Consider the following 27,089-nt stretch of genomic DNA (forward strand, 5'->3'; position numbering starts at 1 on the left):
CCAGGCTCTTAGCAACCTCTGTGTAAAAAATCTATGTCTGAGACACCCCCTTAACTTTCCTCCACTCCACTTAAAGAGCTGTCCTCTGCGTTAGCTGTTGCCACCTGGGAAAGCGTCTCCTGCTCTCCACTCTGTCTTTGTTTTTAATGCTTTGCTTTGTACCTCAGTACATATGACAACTTACCAAAATTAATTTGCCACATCTGTGCTGAAAACGATGCCAAATTAAACTCAGGGTCTTTTCCTAGTCCTGCGTCGCTCTTCAAAGGTTCTTAAGCAGCACTGTTGTACCTGCTTCCCCCACTACCCCAGGTGCCCGTTGCTAAGGGAAAGAAACCTCGCCCTGTTCACACTGTTCTTTGACTCCTACCAATGTGATCGGTACAGCACAGTTCAATTGTTTGTTCGTTACGTGCCGTGTCTTATGAGGTGGCCCACCAGCGTCTTTCCGTCATCATCATTGTTCTTGGCAAGTTTTTTTACAAAAGTGGTTTGCCATTGCCTTCTTCTGGGCAGTGTCTTTACAAGACGGGTGACCCCAGCCATTATCAATTCTCTTCAGAGATTGTCTGCCTGGCGTCAGTGGTCACATAACCAAGACTTATGATCTGCATCGGCTGTTCGTACCACCATCCACCACCTGCTCCCATGGCTTCATGTGACCCTGATCGGGAAGCGTGGGGATAAGCAGGTGCCACACCTTGCCCAAGGGTGACCTGCAGGCTAGCAGAGGGAAGGAATGCCTTACACCTCCTTTGGTAGAGACGTATCTTCACCCCACCACAGCACGATAGTATAGCATAAAGCTATCATAATACCAGAGACCCAGGTTCAGTTCAGTTGGCCAGTATAATTTTCTAGGCCCTTTCTCATCGTCTAAAGACTTATTCCCTACTTGCCACTCTGATTTCTGCGCCCAGATTCACGATGAGGGCTATGATAAGCTTCTTAAAATGGGATTGACACCCTATACGTCCTGGTCCTCTGCTGATGCTGAGTTTCTAAATTCTTTAAAAGGCAATCCAGATTGGGGTGCGGCTGCTGCACGAGCTCTTTTCAGAATGAAAAACATTCTGACTAAGCTTTCTGCCAGAAGGAGTTTCTGTGCTCCCCCCATGACAGTGTGCGTTTCCTCCAGGGGTGCCGGTTTCCTCCCACATTCCAAAGGTATTGAGATTGGAGTTAGTGAGCTCTGGGCACGCTATGTTGGCGCTGGGAGAGTGGCAACACTTGCAGACTTCCCCCAGCAAACAGTCGGACTTTGTTGGTTGTTTGCCGTATGTTTCGATGTACGTGTGACAAGTAAAGTTAATCTTTTAAATGTCGTGTTTCCCCACACTACACGCGAGGTACCACCCCACTGACCGCTTGCTGTGTCCAGCCCATCACAGGGAGTTCGCTTTGTGCTCGGTAGGCCATCCCTGTAGCCGTGCAGGATCAGCAGATTCCACCCCAGACACCCGGATTTAATACCCCCCCCCCCCAGCCACAATGACCCCTACGTCCTTACCAAGATAATCACAAGAATCGGGGCCCGTATGATCCACCAGAGGGACGAGTTAATGATTTGCCAGCACCTGAGCAAAGAAAACAGAGACCATTTAGAATCAGGACGGCCCACAAACAGAGAAAGCCCCAGACACCAATTTACCGGGTACACTCGCCAGAGGTCTCTATGGTACAGGCTGTTGGGCCCACATTGTACCAGCCTTTTGACCTACCCTAAGAGCAATCTAACCCTTCCCTTCTACACAGCCCTCCATTTTTCTAGCATCCCTGTGCCCATCAGATATTCCTTCACTGAGAGGGAGGTGAGTGTGGAATGAGCTGTCAGCACAAGTGGTGGATGTGGGGCCAATTTCGACATTAAAGAGAAGTTTGGATACATACATGAATGGGACGGTTATTGAGGGCTATGGTCTGGGTGCAGGTCAATGGGACCAGGCAGATCAATGGTTCGGCACACACTAGATGGGCCGAAGGGCCTGCTTCTGTACTATAGTGTTCTATGAGTGTAAGAGTTTCTTTAATATCCCTGATGTGTTTGCCTCTACCACCACCCCGGCAGGGCACTCCACACACCCATCAGTCGCTGTGCAAAGAACTTACCCTCGACATCTCTTCTATACTTAGTAATAATAAATAAGCAATGTTCTCAATATATATCATCTGTTTATTCATTTTAACATTTCTTGTGGTATTTGCACAGTTCGTTGTTTTTGCACTCTGGTTGAACACTTTATTTGTGCAGATTATTCTGTAGATGTATTGCGTATGCCCACAAGAAAATGAACCTCATGGTGACATATGTATTTTGATAATAACATTTAATTTGAACCTTGAACTTTATACTTTCCTCTAATCACCTCAAACGTATGCCCCTCCCCACCACATTAGCTATTATTTGACCTTGGGAAAGGTCCGTGGCTGTACGCTTGCTTGATCCATGCCTCTTATCTGGTACACCTCTTTCAAGTCACCTGTCATCCTCTTTCACTTCAAAGAGAAAAGCCCCTAGCTCACTCAATCTATCCTCATCAGACACATTCTCTAATCCAGAGAGCATCCTGCTAAATCTCCTCTGCACCCTCTCTTAAATTTTCCCGCCCTCCCTAAAATGAGGTGAGCAGAAATGAGCACAACACTCGGCGTATAGGCCATAACATATAGAAGCAGAAGTAGGCCACTTGGCCCATCGAGTCTGCCCCGCCATTCAATCCAATTCTTCCAGTCATCCCCACTCCCCTGCTTTCACCCCATACCCTTTGATGCCCTGGCTAATCAAGAACCTATCTATCTCTGCCTTAAATACACTAAATGACATGGCCTCCACAGCCACTCGTGGCAACAAATTCCACAGATTTACCTCCCTCTGACTAAAGTAATTTCTCCACATCTCAGTTCTAAATGGATGTCCTTCAATCCTGAAGTTGTGCCCTCTTGTCCTTGACTCCCCTACCATGGGAAGTAACTTTGCCATACCTAATCTGTTCAGGCCTTTTAACATTTGGAATGTTTCTATGAGATCCTCCCCTCATTCTCCTAAACTCCCTGGAGCAGAGGAAGGCCGATGTGTGACCTACAGAGGTTCATAAAATATTGAGGAAGATAGATAAGATGAGCAGTCGATCCTTTCCCCAGGGTAGGAGAGGCAGACACCAGAGGGGAAAGATTGAGGAAGTATCTCAGGTGTTACTTTTTCCACACAGAGTGGTCAGGACGTGGAATGAGCAGTCAGAGGAAGTGGTCGAGGCAGGAACAATTAAGACATTTAAAAGGCGTTTGGATAGGTACATGGATAGGAAGGGGGGGTCCTTGCAGGTGTTCATACTCCTTGAGAACTTCCTCTCAGACTCTTCATTCCTTCTACTCCTTCCTCCCTGTTCAGCCTGGAGGCAGTCCCACATCCCACTCCCTCCCTCAAAGTAAATTTATTATCAAAGTACTGTGCACTCTAGATTTTTTACATGGTTTCAGATGGTAAGGCCTCCACAGAGCCCTGATCTCAATACCACTGAGGCTGTCTAAGATTACCTGGAGAGGTAGAAGCAAGTGAGACAGCCAAAGTCTGCAGAAGAACTGTGGCAAGTTCTCCAAGATGCTTGGAACAACCTACTAGCCAATTTTCTTTTGAAACTGCATGACCCTGTACCCAAGAGAATTGATGGAGTTTTAAAGGCACCAAATACGGACTTTATTTAGTTTTTTTACTGCTTACTGCTCCTTATAGTTAACTTTTTGGTATTTAGAAACATTTCATTGTTTTTGAAAGCACCTTCGCTTTACTGAATTTTTTTTACATGTGTCTAGGGGCTTTTGTACATTTCTATATGTTACCATATACTAGCTTAAGATTTATTTTCTTGCAGGCATTTACAGGAAAACATAAAATAGAATTTTATTTATATATTATTTATTTGGAGGTACAGCGCACAATGGGCTGTTCCAGCTTTTCCAGCCACACTTCCCAGCAATCCCTGACAACCCCGATTTAACCACAACCAAATTACAATGACCAATTAACCTACCTGGTATGTCTTTGGACTGTGGGAGCAACCCGGAGGACCCGGAAAAAATGCACACATTCCACAGGGAGGACGTACAGAGACTCCTTACAGATGATGCCAGGATTGACCTCCAAGCTCTGACGCCTGAACTGTAATAGCATCACGCTAACCACAATAGCGTCACGCTAACCACTACGCTACCATACTCATTAACGAAAAACTACACAGAGACAAAGACTGGCAAACCACCTATGTGCAAATAAAAAAATAATAATACTGAAAGCAAGTCATAAAGGGTCCTTGAAAGTGAGTCTGTAGGTTGTGGAATCAGATCAGAGTTGTGGGTGAGCGAAGTTATGTAGATCAGTTCAGGACCCTGACGGTTGAGGGGTAATAAGCAGTGCTGTGGGACCCAAGGCTTCTGTACCTCCTGCCCGATGGCAGTAGTGAGACGAGAGCCTGGCCTGGATGGTGGGGGTCTTTGATGATGAGCGCTGCTTGCTTGTGGCAGTGCTCCTTGCAAGTGTGCTTAGTGATGGGGTGGGCTTTGCCCCTGACGGACCGGGCTGTATCCACCTCTTTCTGGAGGCTTTTCCGTTCCTGGGCATTGGTGTTTCCATACCAGGCTGTGATACTATCAGTCAGATATTCTACACCAAAACTCAGTGGTGTTGGGTAATACAAACTTACCTATCCTCTTCCAAGTAGTATTTACCGAGGGACCAAGCGATGACAAACAGCAGTGGAAACCCTGTCAACGAATACAGTAGATATCACTCAGGACAAAGCAGTCACCTTATACAACTCCAATCGACACCCGAGAAATACATTCCACCCCATCCCCCACCCTTTCTCCACCCCACAACAGCATACGCTGGTTGTTACACACCCCGTCTACAAAATACACTGCAGTTACTCTCCCAGTCTTCTCCAGCAGCATCTTCCAAATGCATAGAGAGTCACACAACACTACAGCACAGAAACAGACCTTCGGCCCATCTAGCCTCTGCTGAACTGTTATTCTGCATAGTCCCAACGACCCATAGCTGTGCCATAGTTCTTCATACCACTCCCATCCGTGTACTCATCCAAACTCTCCTTAAGTGTTGGAATTGAACCCACATCCATCACTTCCGCTGGCAGCCCGTTCCACACTCTCACCACCCTCTGGGTGAAGATGTTCCCCCTCAGGTTCCCCTGAAATATTTCACTTCTCACCCTTAACCCATGACCTCTAATTCTAGTCTCACCCAACCTCAGTGGAAAATGTGTGCTTGTATTTACCCGATCTATATCCCGCATAATTTTGTATACCCCTATCAAATCTCCCCTCATTCTCCTACGCTCCAGGGAATAGGGTCCTAACCTACTCAACCTTTCCCTATAACTCAGGGTCCTCCAGTCCTGGCAACATCATTGTAAATTTTGTCTGCACTCTTTCAATCTCATTTATTTGTTTCCTGTAGGTAGGTGTTCAAAACTGCACACAAAACTCCAAGGTAGGTCTTATCAACGTCTTATACAACTTCTACATAACATCCCAACTCCAGTACTCAATACTTTGATTTATGAGGCCCAACATACCAAAGCTCTCATTATGACCCTATCTCTCTGTGATACCACTTTGAAGAAATTAATGCATTACCAGATCCCTCTGCTCTACCACACTCCTCAGTTCCCTACTGCTCCTATCCTGGTTGGTCCTCTCAAAGTGCACCACATCACACTTGTCTGCATTAAACTCCATCTGCCATTTTCCCAGCTGATCCAAATCTTCGATAGTCTAACTCGCTGTTCACTATACCCCCAATCTTGGTGTTATCTGCAAATTTACTGGTCCAGTTTACCACATTATCATCCAGGTTATTGTTATAGATGACAAACAGCAAAGCACCCAGCAATGATCTCTGCAGGGCATCACTTGTCACAGGCCTCCAGTCAGACAGGTACCTATCTACTACCACTCTCTGACTTCTTCTGTGAAGCCAATGTTGAATCCAATTTACTACTTCGTTTTGAAATGCCAAGGGACTGAATTTTGTGGACAGCAAGCTCTCAATCCCAGCTCTCCCACTCTAACCACACTGTAGGTTCATCTTCATTAGAAGGACTGCAGTGGTTCAGGGAAGTGTCTCACCACCATCTTCAAGTACAATTAAGGATGCGTAATAAATACTCGGCAATCCTTAGATCACAGGAATAAATACTCAGTGGCCACTTTACTAGGTGCACTTGTACACCTGTTCATTAATGCAAATATCTGATCAGCCAATCATGTGGCAGCAAGTCAATGCATAAAAGCATTCAGACCAAACATCAAGAGGTTCAGACTAAACATCAGGATGGGGAAGAAATGTGACCTAAGTGATTTTGACCGAGGAATGATTGTTGGTGCCAGATGGGGTGGTTTGAGTATCTCAGAAACTCCTGGGACTTTCATGCACAATGGTGTGTACAGTTTACAGAGAATGGTGTGAAAAAAACATCCAGTGAGCGGCAGTTCTGTGGGTGAAAACGCCTTATTAATGAGAGAGGTCAGGGGAGAATGGCCAGACTGGTTCAGGCTGACAGGTAACTCAAATAACCACGTGTTACAACAGTGGTGTGCTGAACGCCCAACGTGAAGAACCTTGAAGTAGATGTGGGCTATAGCAGCAAAAGCCCAAAAACATAGACTCAGTGGTCACCTTATTGAGACTTCTGCACAGTGCTGTGTCTTGGTACATAACATAACAGTAAACCAATTCAGATTTAGGAGGTATCTAATAAATTGGCCACTGAATATATGCCAACCACACAAAATGCTGGAGGAACTCAGCAGGTCAGGCAGCATCTATGGAGGGGAGCAGTCGCTGTTTCAGGCTCAGACTCTTCTTCAGGACTGGAATAGAATCCAGAATAAGGTGGGGGAAGGGAAGGACTACAAGCAGACAAGCGATAGGTGAGACCAGGTGAGGAGGAAGGTAGGTGGTTGGGGGAGGGGTGATGAAGTGCAAAGCTGGGAGGTGAGAGGTGGAGGATGTTCCGCTAATTTCTAGTACTGGTAATTTCTCCCCAGCCCTCTCTTCTCTTTTTCCATTCCCCAACCTGGCTCCCTTCTTACCCCTTCTCTTCTCCTCACGTGCCCAGCACTTTCCCCTGGTGCCTCTTTTCCTTCTCCTGCTCCCGTGGTCCACTCTCCTCTCTAATCAGATTGCTTATGGACCTCCTGTACAACAAAGGTGGCCTTGTTGTCTCTCAGTCTGCCTGAGATCACCCTGCACCTTATTTACCAACTTGCACTGCTGCACGTTCTCTGTAACTGAAACAATGGGCAGTACCACCTCAGTGCATGGAATGATCTGTCTGGACTGCATGTAGAAGCTTATGTAAAAGGGCAGTATCCAAGTATTGCCAACGCTGCACTGTATTGCTGCCGCAAATAAACAAAACAACAAATTTCATGACAAATGTGAGTGATGATAAACCTGATTCTGATAAGGGTCTCTATTGTGGACTGAGGGTGGAAGTGGGCAGGGAGAGGGGAATCATGGTCGGGAAAAGGGGAAGAGGGAGGGGAAGGGAAACACCAGAGAGACATTCTGTAACAATCAATAAACCAATTGTTTGGAATCAAACGACCTGGCTGCTGTATCAGGGTTGGATGTGTCTGCACCCGCACTAACCCCCACCCGCCCTGGCACTCTTCCTCTGCCATCTGTCCCACACACTTCCCGCGGTGACCCACACTCACTGTACTTTGCTCTGTCAGATTTTTTTTCCTTTTGTGCTACCTCAACGTAATTATGTCTGGAAAGCATGTACAAGTTTCCAAAGTACATACAGCACTGTGAAAAAGTTTGAGGCACATATATACAGCTCGGATGTATATAGTCTGTACTGTATTTGTCAACGTGGAGTGAAGAGCAAGTTTGTAAATCTGGCTGGAGCAAAGGATGTTGCGAATGGTGAGGGTGGAGTGCCGCAGGAGGGGTGTGGGACAGGTGGCAGAGAAGGAGTGCCAAGGACAGGAGTGTAGCGAGGGTGCAGACACACCCAAGCCTGAGACACCAGGCAAAATCATTTGATTCCAAGCAATTGGTTTTATTGATCTTTACAGACCATTACAAAATGTCCCTCTGGTGTTTCCTGCTCCTTCCCCCTTCCCTGACGATTTGGAAGAGGGGACTGAGTGTAGTGTAGCAAAATTTGCTGATGAAACTAAACTGAGTAGAAAAGCAAATTGTACAGAGGATGTGGAGAGTCTGCAGAGGGATACAGACAGGTTAAGTGAGTGGGCCAAGGTCTGGCAGTTGGAATACAACATTGGTAAATGCGAGATCATCCACTTTGGACAGAATAATAGAAGAGAAGATTATTATCTAAATGGTGAAAGATTGCAGCATGCTGTTGTGCAGAGGGACTTGGGAATGCTTGTGCATGGATCACAAAAAGTTGGCTTGCAGGTACAACAGGTTATTAAGAAGGCAAACGGAATGCTGGCCTTCATTGCCAGAGGGATTGAATTCAAGAGCAGGGAGGCCGTGCTGCGACTATACAGGGTACTGGTGAGGCCGCACCTGGAGTACTGTGTGCAGTTCTGGTCTCCTTACTTGAGCAAGGATATACTGGCTTTGGAGGCAGTGCAGAGGAGATTCACCAGGTTGACTCCAGGGATGAAGGGGTTAACCTATGAAGAGTGATTGAGTCGCCTGGGACTATACTCTCTGGTGTTCAGAAGAATGAGAGGGGATCTTATAGAAACATACAAAATTTTGAAAGGAATAGATAAGATAGAAGTAGGAAAGTTGTTTCCATTGGTAGGTGAGACTACAACTAAGGGACATTGCCTCAGGATTCAGGGGAGAAGATTTAGGACGGAGATGAGGAGAAACTGCTTTTCCCAGAGAGTGGTGAATCTGGAATTCTCTGCCCAGGGAAGCAGTTGAGGCTTCCTCACTAAATATATTAAGAAACAGTTAGATAGGTTATTACATAGTAAGGGAATTAAGGGTTATGGAGAAAAGGCAGGTAGGTGGAGCTGAGTTTACGGACAGATCAGCCATGATCTTATTGAATGGCGGGGCAGGCTCGATGGGCCGGATGGCCAACTCCTGCTCCTATTTCCTATGTTCTTATGTTCTTCCCCTTTTCTCAACCATGATTCCCCTCTCCCTGCCCCCTTCCCACTCTCAGTCTACAACAGAGACCCATATCAGAATCAGGTTTATCATCACTCACACATGTCATGAAATTTGTTTTTTTTTTGTAGCGACGGTACAGTGCAATATATAAAATTACTACAGTACTGTGCTAAAGTCTTAGGCACCCTAGCTCCATATATGTGTCTGAGACTTTCGCACAGTGCTCTATCTTGGTACATAAAATAACAGTAAACCAATTCAGATTTAGGATTAATTTAGGTGAGTTTTATTTGTCACATGTACGTCAAACATACAGTGAAATGTAGCATTTGCCTCAATAACCAGTCACAGTGTTATGCTGAGGGCAGTCTGCCAGTGATGCCAGCGTAGCATGCCCACAACTTACTGACAGTAACCCATTCGCCCTTGGAGTGTGGGAGGGAACTGGAGCACCCGGAGAAACTCCACGTGGTCACCGGGAGAGTTACGAACTCCCTACAGACAGCGGCGGGAATTGAACCCAGATTGGTGACCGACGGCACAGTAACTGATCGCTATGCTACTGTGCCCTCCTTGACGACAATTACAATCCCTGAAGGCGGCAGAGAAACGTAGCATTTAGCATAACACTAGTTCAGCGTCAGCGACTCGGGTTCAATTGCACTGCTGTGAGGCGTTGGCATGTTCTCCCCATGACTACGTGGGCTTTCTCCAGGTGCTCCGGTTTCCTGCCACATTCCAAAGGTGCACCCATTACTAGGTCACATAATCACGTGGGTGTCAGTGGCCAGCATGGGCCAGCTACTGAGCTGTGTCTTTAAATAAAATGCAAAGGAGACCCAGTGTAATCCAGTGACACAGACAAATGCGTCTGTAGACGTCCATACCTACCCCAGCCAAGGAGCATGTACCAGCGCATGTACTTCCTCTCCGAGGAGGAAATGACCAGCAGGGTGTGCAAGTACAGGCCCTCCACCAGCAGCCAGAAGTTATTTGCCATGATGCAGTAATGGAAAAGGACCATCACAGGTTTACAGCCAGTCTGGAGGCAGAAGTAGGAGGGTGTTACAGTGGAACTTAAATAGTTACTTGCAAGTGCATACACACATACACACATGCGCACACACGCACACACACACACGGCATTGGAGAGGGTCCAGAGGAAGTTCATGAGAACGTTTCCAGGACTGAAAAGGTTACTGCATGAGGAATGTGCGATAGATCTGGCCCTGCAATTGCGGGAGTTTACAAGAATGTGGGGCAGGGGCGGGGTGAAATCTCATTAAAACCTATTGAATATTAAAAGACCTAGGTAGACCAATGGGTGGTGGGGTGGAGATACGTCTCTACCAAAGGAGGCGTAAGGAGCTCCTTCCGTCTGTTAGCCTGCAGGTCACCCTCGGGCAAGGAGTAGCACCAGCTTAGCCCCCCCCTTCCCGATCAGGGTCACGTGAAGCCATGGAAACAGGTGGTGGATGGTCGTATGAGCAGCCGGTGCAGATCACCAGTCCTGGTTATGTGACCATTGACACCAGGCAGACAATCTCTGAAGAGTATTGATAATGGTCACCTGCCTTGTAAAGACACTGCCCAGAAGAAAGTAATGGAAAACCACGTCTGTAGAAAAATTTGCCCAGAGCAATTTTGGTCATGGATAGAGAAAACAGCAAGAACAATAGCATAAAGGGGGTCTTCCCAAAGGCTGATTAAAGACAGATAGAAGACCATGATTGCCCATGACATGGCACATATTGAGGGGCAGTGCAAATTTATGATGGCGATAAATGGCAACCCCTTTGCTTGCATCTTCAGAAACAGCTCTATTTCTATCTCTGATATCTCTTTTTTTTTTCCCTTTTCAAGGTTCTTTTGAAGACCCTGACCCGGAGTTACACCCTGACTTCAGTTCTTTGTGGGAATGGGACCAGTTCTCAGGGTCTCACGACTGATCGCTTTTTGATATCCCAAGGATGCAGCCTGGAAAACTAGTGTGGCTTCAGGGTGCTGGATTTTCGTGGCTCTGGAGATGGGATGATTCTAGACTGGAGCCCCTGAATGGGGTGTCGCGGGAGAAATGGAGACATCTCTTTTTCCCTTATTAGGGGGAGACAGAGAGCCTGTGGTATGTCAAATTACTGGGTGGACAAGTAGTCTTTGGGTACTGCAAGTCTGTCTCTTTAATCATAGTTTATTGATCCCGGGGAAAATTGGTTTTCGTTACAGTTACACAATAAATAATTAAATAGTAATAAAACCATAAATAGTTAAATAGTAATATGTAAATTATGCCAGGAAATAAATCCAGGACCAGCCTATTGGCTCAGGGTGTCTGACCCTCCAAGGGAGGAGTTGTAAAGTTTGATGGCCACAGGCAGGAATGACTTCCTATGATGCTCTGTGTTGCATCTCGGTGGAGATGATGCTTTGCTGCACGCTTGAGTGCTCGGTGGAGGGCAATGATGCTTTTTTGCTGGTGGGAGAGGGGGGTTATTGCCTTGCTGCTGTTTGTGCGTGGGAAGGGGTGCTGGGGAGTGGCTTTAGGGTTCTAACACTTAACTGCCATTCATTCTTTGGGACACTCCTCTGTTTTTGTGGATATTTGTGAAGAAAAAGAATTTCAGGATGTATATTGTAAACATTTCTGATATTAGATGTACCTTTTGATCATTGTCTACCTGTGCTGCATTTTCCCTGCAACTCTAACTCTATATTTTGCATTTTTTTTTTCCTTTTGTACTATTTTGAACCAAGGCATTAGTGAGATTTGGTTGCAGAAAGGGCAGGACTAGCAGCTCAATATTCCAGGATTCCTTTGTTTTAGACATGACAGAGTGGGAGGGATTAAAGAAGGAGGGGTGGCCTTACTAGTTAGGAAAAATATCATGGTTGTGCTCAGTCAGGACAGACTAGAGAATGTGTCTAGTGAGGCGTTATGGGTGGAACTGAGAAATAAGAAAGGTATGACCACATTAATGGGGCTATGTTAAAGACCACCCGACAGTCCAAGGGATTTAGAGGAAAACATTTGTAGAGAGAGTGTACAGACTATTGCAAGAAACATAAGGATGTTATAGTAGGTGATCTTAACTTTCCACATATTGACTGGGAATCCCATACTGTAAAAGGACTAGATGCGATAAGGTTTGTCTAATGTGTTCAAGAAAGTTTCCTTAATCAGTACGTAGAAGTCCCAACCAGAGAGTGCGTGATAATGGATCTGCTATTAGGGATCGAGACAGGACAGGTGACAGAAGTTTGTGTGGGGGAACATTTTGCATCTGATGATCATAATGTCATTAGTGTCAAGGAAAAAGATAGGTGTGGTCCTCGGGTAGAGGTTCTAAATTGGAAAAAGGCCAATTTTGCTGATAACAGAAAGAATCTGGCAGGTGTGGATTGGGATAGGCTGTTTTCTGCCGAATGTGTACTTAGTAAGTGAGAGGCCTTCAAAAGAGAATTTGAAACTACAAAGCTTGTGTGTGCCTGTCAGAATAAAAGGTAAGGTTAACAAGTATAGGGAACCTTGGTTTTCAAGAGATATTGAGGTTCTGGTTAGGAGAAAAAGAAAGGAGGTGCCTAGCAGGGATAGGCAAGTATGAACAAATGAGGTGCTTATGGTGTACAAGAAATGCAAAAGAACACTTAAGAAAGAAATCAGGAAGGCTAAAAGATGACAGAAAGCTGCCCAGAAGTCAAGATGAAGGAGAATCCCAAGAGATTCTACAGAGATGTTAAGAGCAAAAGGGTTTCAAGGGACAAAATTGGTCCTCTGGAAGATCAGAATGGCAATGTATGGAGCCAAAAGAGATAGGGGCAATCTTAAATACAAACATTTTATATCTGTATTTATTCAGGAGATGGACACAGTGTCTATAGAAGTGGGGCAAAACCGCATCAACTTCATGGACCCTGTACAGGTTAGAGGAGGATGTGTTCGCTGTCGTGAGGCAAATCATGTGGATAGCCAGAATCTGTCTCCCTATCTGCTCCTCAATATCCCTGTTACTATTAGAGGGTCTATAAAAACACCCAGTAGAGTTATTGCCCCTGTCCTGTTTCTGACTTCCACCCACACTGACTCAGTAGACCATACCTCCATGTCTTCCTCCTTTTCTGCAGCCATGACACTATCCCTAATTAGCAAAGCCACACCCCCATCTTTTTTCCCATCCTCTGTTCTTTTTGAAACACCTAAAGCCTGGCACATTCAGCAGCCATTCCCGCTCCTGAGACATTTAAGTCTCTGTAATGGCCACAACGTCACATTAGCCTTCATTAATCAAAGTATTGAGTACAGGAGATGGGATGTTATGTTGAAGTTGTATAAGATATTGGTGAGGCCTAATTTGGAGTATTGTGTGCAGTTTTGGTCACCTACCTAAAGGAAAAGATGTAAACAAGATTGAAAGAGCCCAGAGAAAATTTACAAGGATGTTGCTGGGACTGGAGGATTGAGTTACAACTGAAGATTGAATAGGTTAGGACTTTATTCCTTGGAACGTAGAAGACTGTGAGGAGATTTGATAGGGGTATACAAAATTATGAGGTGTATAGATTGGGTAAATGCAAGTAGGCTTTGTCTACAGAGATTGGGTGCGACTACAATCAGATGTCATGGGTTAAGGGTGAAAGGTTATTTCTTTGGCAGTTTGAATGGGACACAACTGCGCAAGTGCGTGGAGGTCAGCCAGTGAGAACAGCGGGAAGAGTTTAAAAGTAAGCAGAGTTGAAAGGTAATGGTTATTTCTTTGGCAGTTTGAACGGGGCACGACTGCACAAGCACGTGGAGGCTGGCCAGTGAGAACAGCGGGAAGAGTTTAAAAAGAAGACAGATTTACAGAGCAGGCGATGGAGTAGTGGGAGACAGAGTAGGAAGGCTTTGGCTCAACGGTGCTTCGCAATAGAGGGTTGAAGCCAGGTAGGTTATCTGTTTAAAATAAAGACAGAGATTATACGTGTGAGGCCAGTTTTCTGTGCTCGGTGTCACATGTGGGAAGTCCTAGAGACTCCCGGACGACCACATCTGCACCAGGTGCGTCGAGCTGCAGCTCCTTAGAGACCGTGTTAGGGAACTGGAGATGCAGCTCAATGACCTTCGTCTGGTCAGGGAGAGTGAGGAGGTGATAGAGAGGAGCTATAGGCAGGTAGTCATCCTGAGACCACAGGAGACAGAGAAGTGGGTAACAGTCAGGAGAGGGAAGGGCAAAAAGCAGGTGCTAGAGAGTACCCCAGTGGCTGTCCCCCTTAAAAATAAGTATTCCTGTTTGAGTACTGTTAGGGGGGGACGGCCTACCTGGTGGAAGCAACAATACAGAGTTGCCTGGTACACAGTCTGGCCCTGTGGCTCAGAAGGGGAGGGAAAGGAAGAGGAAGGCAGCAGTGATAGGGGACTCTATAGTTAGGGGGTCAAATAGGCGATTCTGTGGACACAGGAAAGAAACGCAGATGGTAGTTTGCCTCCCTGGTGCCAGGGTCTGGGATGTTTCTGATCGCATCCATGATATCTTGAAGTGGGAAGGAGAACAGCCAGAGGTCGTGGTACATATTGGTACCAATGACATAGGTAGGAAAAGGGAGGAGATCCTGAAAACAGACTACAGGGAGTTAGGAAATAAGTTGAGAAGCCGGCCTGAAAAGGTAGTAATCTCCGGATTACTGCCTGTGCCATGTGACAGTGAGTATAGGAATAGAGTGAGGTGAGGATAAATGCGTGGCTGCGGGATTGGAGCAGGGGGCAGGGATTTAGGTTTCTGGATTATTGGGACCTCTTTTGGGGAGGTGTGACCTGTACAAAAAGGACGGGTTGCACTTGAATCCGAGGGGGACCAATATCCTGGCAGGGAGGTTTGCAAAAGCTATTCGGGAGAGTTTAAACTAGAATTGCTGGGGGAAGGGAACCGAACTGAAGTGACGGAGGAAAGGGAGGTTGGCTCACGGATAGAGAAAGTTTGCAGACAGTGCAAAAGGGAGGATAGGCAGGTGATGGAGAAGGGACACACTCAGACCAATGATTTGAGATGTGTCTATTTTAATGTGAGCAGTATTGTGAACAAAGTGGATGAGCTTAGAGCATGGATCAGCACTTGGAGCTATGATGTTGTGGCCATTACAGAGACTTGGATGGCTCGGGGGCAGGAATGGTTATTTCGAGTGCCAGGCTTTAGATGTTTCAGAAAGGACAGGGAGGGAGGCAAAAGAGGTGGGGGCGTGGCACTGTTGATCAGCGATAGTGTCACAGCTGCAGAAAAGGAGGAAGTCATGGAAGGGTTGTCCAAGGAGTCTCTGTGGGTGGAAGTTAGGAATAGGAAGGGGTCAATAACTCTACTGGGTGTTTTTTATAGACCACCCAATAGTAACAGGGACATCAAGGAGCAGATAGGGAGGCAGATTCTGGAAAGGAGTAATAATAACAGGGTTGTGTGGTGGGAGATTTTAATTTCCCAAATATTGATTGGCATCTCCCTAGAGTGAGGGGTTTAGATGGGGTAGACTTAGTTAGGTGTGTTCAGGAAGGTTTCTTGACACAATATATAGATAAGCCTACAAGAGGAGATCTGGTATTGGGAAATGAACCTGGTCAGGTGTCAGGTCTCTCAGTGGGAGAGCATTTTGGAGATAGTGATCACAATTCTATCTCCTTTACCATAGCATTGGAGAGGGATAGGAACAGACAAGTTAGGGAAATGTTTAATTGGAGTAAGGGGAACTATGAGGCTATTAAGCAGGAACTTGGAAGCATAAATTGGAAACAGATGTTCTTAGGGAAACTTACCGAAGAAATGTGGCAAATGTTCATGGGATATTTGCGTGGGGTTGAGTAGGTACGTTCCAATGATACATGGAAAGGATGGTAGGGTATAAGATCCGTGGTGCACAAAGGCTGTTGTAAATCTAGTCAAGAAGAGCTTACGAAAGGTTCAATAAACTAGGTAATGATATAGAATCTAGAAGATTATAAGGCTAGCAGGAAGGAGCTTAAGAATGAAATTAGGAGAGCCAGAAGGGGCCATGAGAAGGCCTTGGTGGACAGGATTAAGGAAAACCCCAAGGCATTCTACAAGTATGTGAAGAGCAAGAGGATAAGATGTGAGCGAATAGGACCAATCAAGTGTGACAGTGGAAAAATGTGTATGGAACCGGAGGAAATAGCGGAGGTACTTAATGAGTACTTTGCTTCAGTATTCACTATGGAAAAGGATCTTGGTGATTGTAGTGATGACTTGCAGTGGACTGAAAAGCTTGAGAATGTACATATCAAGAAAGAGGATGTGCTGAAGCTTTTGGAAAGCATCAAGTTGGATAAGTCACCGGGACCGGACGGGATGTACCCCAGGCTACTGTGGGAAGCAAGGGAGGAGATTGCTGAGCCTCTGGCAATGGTCTTTGCTTCATCAATGAGGATGGGAGAGGTTCCAGAGGATTGGAGGCTTGTGGATGTTGTTCCCTTATTCAAGGAAGGGAGCAGAGATAGCCCAGGAAATTATAGATCAGTGAGTCTTACTTCAGTGGTTGGTAAGTTGATGGAGAAGATCCTGAGATTTTTGAACATTTGGAGAGGCATAATATGATTAGATATAGTCAGCATGGCTTTGACAAAGGCAGGTCATGCCTTACGAGCCTGATTGAATTTTTTGAGGATGTGAATTTTTTGAATTTTTTGCACAAGGATGAAGGTAGAGTCATAGATGTAGTGTATATGGATTTTAGCAAGGCATTTGATAAAGTACCCCATGCAAGGCTCATTGAGAAAGTAAAGAGGCATGGGATCCAAGGGGACATTGCTTTGTGGATCCAGAACTGCCTTGCCCTCAGAAGGCAAAGAGCGGTTGTAGACAGGTCATATTCTGCATGGAGGTTGGTGACCAGTGGTGTGCTTCAGGGATCTGTTCTGGGATCCTTCTCTTTGTGATTTTTATTAATGACCTGGATGAGGAAGTGGAGGGATGGGTTAATACATTTGCTGATGACACAAAGGTTGGGTGTGTTGTGGATAGTGTGGAGGGCTGTCAGAGGTTACAGCAGGACATTGATAGGATGCAAAACTGGACTGAGAAGTGGCAGATGGAGTTCGACACAGACAAGTGTGAGGTGATTCATTTTGGTAGGTCAAATATGATGGCAGAATATAGTATTAATGGCAAGACTCTTGGCAGTGTGGAGGATCAGATGGACCTTGGGGTCCGAGTCCATTGGACACTCAAAGCTGCTACGCAGGTTGACTCTGTGGTTAAGAAGGCATACAGTGCATTGGCCTTCATCAATCATGGGATTGAGTTTAAGAGCCGAGAGGTAATGTTGCAGCTAGTTTTATGTCCTCCCCGTGACTGCTAGGGTTTCCCCAGCTGCTCTGGTTTCCTCCCACAATCCAAAGACGTACTGGTTAGTAGTTTAATTAGCCACATGGGGGTAATTGGGTGGTGTGGTCTCGATGGGCCGAAGGGCCTGCTATTGTACTGTATCTCTAAATAAAATAAAATATATAGAAAAAATGCAGAAAGATAAAGTATAAAATATAATATAAAATAAATTATTTTCTTAAGACTTTGACTGTATATTCTGGACCCAAGTCTCTTCGGTTAAATCCTAGGTTAGTTCAAAGACATCACGGTGTGGCCAGTGGTTGCTTCAGGAGAACTTCCATTGAGATCATGAGGTGGAAAAAGGGGAACACTTCAGGGACGGGATCAGGTCAGGAATTTTCCTTAGAATTAGCACTGGCTTGACGCAGAAGTATTCCCACTTAAAGACATGCTCTCTTCTAAAGAGGTGGGAAATTTGGTTTGACAGGAAGGCAGTGTTTCTGTACTTACCTTTGAAACGGAGCAGTCCGATTCAAAGTCTTCAAACAGAATCAGGTCCTTGACAAAGACAGAAATGGCCTTCAGGATAAACGACAAAAAGAGGTTCATGTGGATATAATTCCGGGTGCAGCGTAACTTCCTGCAGAAAGACGAAAGTGGAATTGTAAATCAGATAGCGCATAGGCTCAGCATTCCTCCTGTACCTAACAAAGTGGTCACTGAGTGGCTCGTGGTCTTTTGTTGCGGTAGCCCATCCATTTCAAGGTTCACAGAGTTCAGAGATGCTCGTCTGCACGCCACTGTTGTAACACGGGGTTATTTGGGTTACTGTTGCCTTCCTGTCAGCTTGAACCAGTCTGACCAGAGGGCCTCTGACCTCTCTCATTAACGGGGTGTTTTCACCCACAGATGTTTTTTGTTTTTAGCACCCACAATGCCAATCTGCTAATTAAATTTGCTGATGATACTACATTGATTGGTCTAATCTCAAACAATAACAAGGTGGCCTACAGAGAAAACGTCATCACCCTTACAACTTCTCCCTCAATGTTACAAAAACAAAGGAGCTGGTTGTGGACTACAGGAGGAATGGAGACAGGCTAACCTCTGTTGACATCAATGGATCTGGGGTTGAGAGAGTGAACAGTTTTAAGTTCCTCAGCATTCACATCACTGAGGATCTCATGTGGTCTGTACATATCGGCTGTGTGATGAAAAAGGCACAACAGCGCCTCCTTCACCTCAGACAGCTGAAGTTTGGTATGGGCCCCCTAATCCTAAGAACTTTCTACAGAGCATCCTGACTGGATGCATCATTACCTGGTATGGGAACTGTACTTCCCTCAATTGCAGGACTCTGCAGAGAGTGGTGCGGACAGCCCAGCATGTCTGTGGATGTGAACTTCCCACTATTCAGGACATTTACAGAGACAGGTGTGTAAAAAGGGCCCGAAAGATCATTGGGGACTTGAGTCACCCCAACCACAAACTGTTCCAGCTGCTACCATCCAGGAAACGGTACAGCAGCATAAAAACCAGGACCAACAGGCTCCGGGACAGCTTCTTCCACCAGACCATCAGATTGATTAATTCACGCTGATACAACTGTATTTCTATGCTATATTGACTGTCCTGCTGTACATACTATTTATTACAAATTACTATAAATTGCACATTCAGATGGAGATGTAAAGAGCTTTACTCCTCATGTATGTGAAGGATGTAAGTAATCAAGTGAATTCAGTTCAATTCTCTGTAAACTCCAGAGACCATTGTACGTGAAAGTCCAGCAGATCAGCAGTTTCTTCTATACTGAAACCACCCTGTTGGGCAGCAACTATCATTCCACAGTCAGGGTCACCTGGATCATATTTCTCCCTGGTCGAAAACAACCTCTAGACCATATATAAAGGGGCACCAAATAAAGCTACCACTGGGTGCAGAAACTGCAGACAAATGGAAGTTCATTGTCACAGCGTTAAAGACTGATGATCGTCAGCTTGCCCACACTGCTCACTAATCTTGATGGAAGAGATTAAACAAGTTCATTTGTCACATGTACATCGCAACATACTGCAAAATGAATCATTTGCATCAACGCCCACAGTCCGAGAAGTGCTGTGGATGGCTTCCTGCACCAACATGTTACGCTCACAATTACTATCCCTAATCACAAAACCATACGTCGTAGGCCATTTGGCCCATAGATTCTGTTCCATCATTCCATCATGGCTGATTTATTATCCCTCTCAACCCCGTTCTCTGGCCTTCTCCCCGTCACCTGTATGTCTTTGGACTGTGGGAGGAAACCAGAGCACGTGGAGGAAGCCCACTCGGTCACAGGGTACAAACCCCTGACAGACGGCGGTGGGAGTTGAATACCGATCGCTGACGCAGTAAATCATTTTGCCAATGCTACGCTACCACACCACCCAGTGCTAAATCAGTAAGAAGTGAGCACCAGAATACAACTTTGTACCATAAAGCCTACCCGGGTAGCCAGCCAGCCCAGCCCAGCCCTGTTACCTTCTCTATCTCTGCAATGTTTGTAAGTACCCAGATCTACACCAGCTGTCTGTAACTACCCCACTCTCTGCGGACACACATTTCTGACACACAACATAAGCTGACTGTAACTTCACCCAGTCTCACTCTGACAAACTGTCCCCCCTCTGAGCCCTGCCCCACTCTCCAAGTCTTGCTTCCTCCCACTGCCACTCCTCTGAGCCCTGTGTCTTCAACAGCCCTGCCCCACTCTTTACTCACTGCCCCCTCCGAGTCCTGCCCCACGGATCCCTCCCCGAGCCCTGCCCCGCTCCGCTCACAGCTCCCTCCATGAACCTATCCACTCCACACACACTAATGACAGCCCTGCCTAAAACACTTGATCCCAGATCATTTAAAAAAAGGGAATCGTATGACTTACACAGATTCTATTGCTCATTCCATTATCTCCATGGTAGGAGTGCAAAAAGAACCCCTTCACAACCGCCACCTCCAGTCTGATTCCACATCCCACACATCCCACTGCTGGTTTTGTTACCCTACCAGCCACAAGCTGTCGATTACATTCCAGTAATGGTTCCCACCTGCACTGCCCTCTGGGTGGAACGAATTATCATCTTGTCTCTGATCCTTTTTCCATTCACCATTGAGACCAGCTGCATCAAAGACTCAAAGTACAATTCACCGTCTGATACAGGAATTGCAAGGCATCTGACAGCACGATCCTATAAAGGATTGAGAGGATTGCTGAGAGGATCATTGGGGTCTCTCTTGCACCCATCCGAGATATCTATCAGGAGTGCTGATCTCCCATCTGTCTAACAATCTCTTTGACCCCTACCATCAGGCAGGAATTACCATACTAATAGGGTTCTGAAATAGGTGGTAGTAGAGATTGTGGAGGCAGTGCTAATACTCTTTCAAAAATCATTGGACTCTGGCATGGTGCCAGAAGACTGGAAAATTGCAAATGTCACTCCAGTCTTTATGAAAGGAGGAAGGCAGCAGAAAGGAAATTATAGACCAGCTAGCCTGACCTCAGTGGTTGGGAAGATGCTGAGGTCAATTGTTAAGGATGAGGTGATGGAGTACTTGGTGACACAGGACAAGATAGTACAAAGTCCTTTAGGGAAAATCCTGCCTGACAAACCTGTTGGGATTCTTTGAGAAGATTACAAGTAGGATTGATAAAGGGGATGCAGTGGATGTTGTATATTTGGACTTTCAGAAGGCCTTTGACAAGGTGCCACACATGAGGCTGCTTACCAAGTTAAGAACCTATGGTATTACAGGAAAGTTACTAACATTGTTAGAGCATTGGCTGATTGACAGGAGGCAGCGAGTGGGAATAAAAGGATCACTTTTCCGGTTGGCTGTCAGTGACTAGTGGTGTTCTGCAGCGGTCAGTGTTGGGACCACTTCTTTTTATGCTGTATATAAATGATTTAGATGATGGAATAGTTGGCTTTGTTGCCAAGTTTGCAGATGACATGAAGATTGGTGGAGGGGCAGGTAGTGTTGAGGAAACAGGTAGGATGCAGAAGGACTTAGACATTAAGAGAACCGGCAAGAAAGTGGCAAATGAAATATAGTGACGGAAAATACGTGGTCATGCACTTTGGTAGTAGAAATAAATGAGCGGACTATTTTCTAAAGGAGGAAATCCAAAAATCTGAGATGCAAATGGACTTGGGAGCCCTTGTGCAGAACAACCTAAAGGTTAGCTTGCAGGTTGAGTCGATGGTGAGGAAGACAAATGCAATGTTAGCGTTCATTTCAACAGGTCTAGAATACAAGAGCAGGGATGTGATGCTGAGGCTTTATAAGGCACTGGTGAGGCCTCACCTTGAGAATTGTGAACAATTTTGGACCCTTCATCTTAGAAAAGATGTGTTGACATTGGAGAGGGTCCAGAGGAGGTTCACAAGGATGATTCCAGTAATGAAAGGGTTATCCTATGAAGAATATTTGATGGCTCTGGGTCTGTACTCGCTGGAATTCAGAAGTTTGATGGGGGATCACATTGAAACCTCTTGAATGTTGAAAGGTCTAGACAGAGTAGATGTGGAAAGGATGATTCGCATGGTGGGGGAATCTAAGACAAGAGGGCACAGACTCAGGATAGAGGGGCATTCATTTAAAACCCAGATGCAGAGAAATTTCTTAAGCCAATGGGTGGTGAATTTGTGGAATTTGTTACCACAGGCAGCTGTGGAGGCCAGGTTGTTGGGTGTATTTAAGGCAGAGATTGATAGGTTCTTGATTGGACATGGCATCAAAGGTTACGGGGAGAAGGCTGGGAGTGGGGCTGAGGAGGGGAAAATGGATCAGCCATGATTGAATGGCGGAGCAGACTTGATGGGCCAAATGGCCTAATTCTGCTACTATGTCTTATGGTCTTATTTGGGGCAAGGACAATTAGCTTCTTCCCCCAGACCGTGAGACTACTGAACTCCCTGTCACCACCCAGGTTTCCTCAGGCATAAAGCATTGATAGCATTATACCGTTTACATTTTAACGTGCGTTGTAAATGCACCTCACACCAAATGTCAGTTCTCTGGAATACAGTACAGTGTAAAATAGCTAGGGTGCCTTAGACCTGTGCTCAGAACTGCAGTAATTTTATGTATTCCACTGTACTGCTGCCACACAAAAAAAAATTTCATATGTGAGTGATGATAAGCCTCATTCTGATATAGGTGTCTATTGAGAACGGAGAGTGGGAAGGGGGCAGGGAGAAGGGAATCATGGTTGGGAAAAGGGGAAGGGAGAGGGGAGGGAGCGGGAAGCACCAAAGAGACATTCTGTAATGATCAATAAACCAATTGATGGAATCAAGTGACCTCTCCTGGTGTCTCAGGGCTGGGTGTGTTTGCTATCCTCTCACCCTCGGCCCTCCTCCTCTGTCACCTGTCCCGCACCCTGCCACCCTCGCCATTCCCAACATCCTTTGCTCCCGCCAGAGTTACACACTCGCTCTCCGCTCCACATTGATAAATACAGTACCGTGCAAAAATCTTTGGCCCCTGACCTATTTACAGGTTCCTAAGAATTTAGCACAGTACTGTAACTCACACACAACACAGGAGATAATATTACCATAAATATTCCACACATACGCCCTGAAAGCACACATCACAAGACTCAAGGTCAGCTTCAAACTCACTATTACAAGTCTACTGTCAATGAACCTACTGTGAGATAAGATGGGGCTCCTGATCTCACAGTCTACCCTATTAAGTTCTTTCACCTCACTGTCTTCCTGCACTGCACTCTCTGTAGCTGTAACACTTTATTGCTTTTCCCTGTACCACCCTGCTCTGCTGATGTAATGAATTGGATAGAATGCAAAACTAAGTTTTTTTCCCAATGTAGCCCAGTACATGTGACAATAAGAAACCAATTTACCATTTACCTGCAATGTTTGGGTATATGGGGTGTCCAGGGAGGGGTAGCACTTCTGGTGGGGGTCTTGCTGTGCCCGTTCTGGGGCAGTTCACTCACTTTTGGTCCCCACTGGACACTCAGCTTTTCACCTGTGACTCCAAGTAGCTGTTTGCGTGCGACAGCGGCCACACCCCTGCTCACTTCAACAGATGGGCTAAACCAGGTGAGGGTAGCCGGTGAGCCCCATACCCTGGTGAGAGAGGGCCTATCACGTAAAGTCAGCCCCGGTATACTGGGTGGATGAGGTTTACAATGAGATCTAACAGAAAGAGATTCTGCAACGCTCTTTGAGAGTATGACAAGGCACAGAGAATAAGTAATGGTCAACCACTACAACCAAGGAAACCCCCAGTTGTGTTGACTGCTCGTATCTCTGGAACCGGAATTTGAGGTCGGGGGAGTAGAACTACCCCAGTATGATGGTTTTATCTATGTCAAAACTCTCCTGCACAGGCTTCAAAGTCACCATCAGATAGGACAGACAACCCACTCAGCCACTCGAACATTGCTGAAGAACTCCATCGGGGGCCGTGGAGAAACAAATGAACAAACACAAGAGATTCTGCAGATGCGGACACTGGAAATCCAGAGCAACACACACAAAATGCTGGAGCAACTCAGTCAGGCAGCATCAGTTTGGAGGAGCAACATCTCATATTCCACTGGGCTAGCCTCCAGTCCAATGGCATGAACACTAATTTCTCTAGCTTACAATAATTCCGCTCCTTCCCCCCTCCCTTTACCATTACCCACTCTGGCTCCCATCTTGTATTTTCCCCTCACCTGCCTATCAACTCCCCTTTAAGAGACTCCTCCTGCCCTTTCTTTCATGGTTCAGTCTCCTCCCCAGTTAGATTCCTTCTTCTACCTATCACCTTCCAGCTTCTCACTTCATTCCCCTCCCCACCGACCTGACTTCAGCTATCACCTTCTGGCCTGTACTCCTTTCCCTCACCTTCCTTCTTACTCTGGTTTCTTCCCCCTTTTTTTTTTTGCTCTAATGAAGGGTTTCAGCCTGAAATGTTAACTGTTTATTCCTTTCCGTGGATGCTACCTGACCTGCTGAGTCCCTCCTGAATTGTGAGTGTGTTGCTTGAGAGAAGAACGAACTCGTGCATTGCCTTTCATTGGCCTCGGGTCTCAAACTGGTCCAGGGAGCATACCTAAAGATCTGCTTTGGGTGCGGTGGAACTGTGCCCAAGACAAAAGCCATTGACATCCTACCTGAAGATGCAAAGGATAACCATAGCCACGGTCAGGGAGATGAGGGACAAGCTGTGCCCAATGGTGTAACTTGTCATCACCACTCTGTATAACTGTTTCTGAGGGGTAGAAGAAACACTCTCATCATTAATGCTGTCCCTCACACACATCCACAAATAAAATCCATCTTGATCCTGCTCAGCCCCACAACTTTTGACCCCCTTTACTAATGAAGAACCTATCGAACTCCATCTTAAATATACCCAATACAATGACTTGGTTTCAACGACCATCCGTGGCAATGAATTCCACAGATTCACCACCCTCTGGCAAAAGAAATTCCTCCTCATCTCTGTCTAAAGGGATGTTCTTCTATTCTGAAGCTGTGCCCTCTGGTCTTAGATTCTTTCACTTTTGGAAACGTCATCTCCATATCTACTCTATCTAGATTATAGAGATGATGGCTGTGGTCAGATGCTTCCAGGATGCTGCACCGGCAAGTTGGCGGCGCTGGAGGTTTACTGTCTGTGTGAGATGATGGGACTTTCGAGAGACTTTGAGACTTTTACCGTGCCATGGTCTGTTCTTATCAAATTACGGTATTGCTTTGCACTGTTGTAACTATATGTTATAATCATGTGGTTTTTGTTAGTTTTTAAGTCGGTTTGTCATGTGTTTTCATGATATAATTCTGGAAAAAACATTTTTATCATTTCTTAATGCATGCGTTACCAAATGACGATAAAAGGGGACTGCATGTCCTCATAATCATAATAATAGATCTTTCAATATTTGATAGGGTTCAATGAGATCATCCCTCATTCAAACACTCTTCGTATGCTAACCCTTTCACTCCTGTGATTCTTCTCGTGAACCTCCTCTAGTCCATCTCCAATGTCAGCACATCCATTCTTAGGTAAACTTCTCATAATATTCCAAATGTAGTCTGACAAATGACGAGGCTTTGTTCTCTGCGCTTCCTTTCAGCTTACCTGCTCCCTGTAGAATGTGTTGCATTTAAAAATCTTAAGACCTTCATAGACCCTAAAGGTAGCTGGACAAATCAATAAGCTGGTAAACGTGGCATGAGGCAAGCTTGAATGCATGCTTTATTCGTCGAGGTATTGAGTTCAAGAGTCAGGAAGTAATGTGGTAGCTCTATAAAACTCTGGTCAGGCTGCATCTGGGGCATTGCCTACTGTTCTGGTCAGATGTGGAGGCTCTGAAGAGGGTGCAGAAGAGGTTCAACTGGATGCTGTTTGGGTTAGAGGGGATGAGCTACAAGGAGAGGTTGGAAAAAGTTGGATTGCTTTCTCTGCAGTGGTGGAGGCAGAGGGGAGACCTGATAGACCACTGACTGATTACTTGATGTAAGATTCTGAGAGACATAGACCGAGTTGACTGAGGTCTCGTTATCCCAGGGTTGAAATGTCTAATACCAAAGGGCGTACGTTTAGGGGGCAAATCCAACGGAAAGGTGTGATCAACTTGGATACTCTCCTCCCTTTCTGGCCAGATGTATTCCCCCTACCAATGGCAGGCGTTAATTCCATTGCCGAGGTCCTAAACCCACAAGTTTCCTCCCTCGACCTCCTAGCCATTCTGTCTCCCACTGCCCCTTGAGGGTAGTGTTGGAGTAGTAACTAGGTTAGTAATCTAGAGGTCTGGACCAAGTACAGGAAACAGAGTTCAAATCCTGCCATGGGAAATGCAAACTTAAAGTCAATTACGACATCAAAGGTCATGGGGAGAAGGCTGGGGAATGGGGTTGAGGAGGGGAGAAAAGGATCAGCCATGAAGAATGGCGCAGCAGACCTGATGGGCTAAATGGCCTAATTCTGCTCCTGTGTTTTATGGTCTTATGGTTTAATCCAGGTTTTTTTTGGGGGGGATGAAGGTGGAGGGTGGTGGTAGGGTGGGTGGGCATGGAGGGGAAGATGCAAGGAATGTTATGCCTTTAGCTTGCCACCAGGTTCCTTTAGAAGAGTAAATTTACTGTCTGGTGTATATACAGAGACAAGAGGCTCTGCAGGTGCTGGAAATCTTGAGCAACACACAAAACGCTGGAGGAACTCAGCAGGTCAGGCAGCATCTGTGGAGAGGAATAAACAGTCGACGGTTCAGGCTGAGACCCTTCATCAGGATAAACCTACTTCCTTTCCAGTGCTTCAATGTCAACTGTACTGTCTCCATTGATGGTGCCTGGCCCGCTGAGGTGATACATGCTCACCTGACTGCCGATGGCCAGTTTGGAACATGGGATAGCACAGTTCAGGAGTGGGACCTTCAGCTCCACCACGTCTGTACTAACCTCAACTGTCTGCATGTGATCCATTTCTTTGTTCTCATCCGTGTTCATTTCAATCACTCCTCCACCCGCTCTCTCCTTTGGAAGGTTTTTTTTGGGGGGGGGGATCTGCTTCAACCTCTATTTGCAAGTTCCAATTCAAACTGAATTGTTATTCAATCATACCCATGAATACAGCCAGGCTAAACAATGTTC

At 45.9% G+C, this 27,089-nt stretch overlaps 1 protein-coding gene across 2 annotated transcripts in view; it reads right to left on the bottom strand.

Moving 5' to 3' along the window:
* Positions 1-27,089, bottom strand: part of vipr1b (vasoactive intestinal peptide receptor 1b) — a 75,234-nt gene that overhangs the window by 18,519 nt on the left and 29,626 nt on the right. For both annotated transcript variants that reach the window (XM_072254181.1, XM_072254180.1), the window contains exons 5-9: positions 24,608-24,705; positions 17,941-18,070; positions 10,022-10,172; positions 4,698-4,758; positions 1,511-1,577 (exon numbers count right to left, since the gene is read on the bottom strand). In XM_072254181.1, coding sequence (XP_072110282.1) covers positions 1,511-1,577; positions 4,698-4,758; positions 10,022-10,172; positions 17,941-18,070; positions 24,608-24,705 — 507 coding nt within the window. The remainder of the gene's footprint in view (positions 1-1,510; positions 1,578-4,697; positions 4,759-10,021; positions 10,173-17,940; positions 18,071-24,607; positions 24,706-27,089) is intronic.

The sequence above is a fragment of the Mobula birostris genome, chromosome 3, assembly GCF_030028105.1.
Source record: "Mobula birostris isolate sMobBir1 chromosome 3, sMobBir1.hap1, whole genome shotgun sequence".
Lineage (NCBI taxonomy): Eukaryota > Metazoa > Chordata > Chondrichthyes > Myliobatiformes > Myliobatidae > Mobula > Mobula birostris.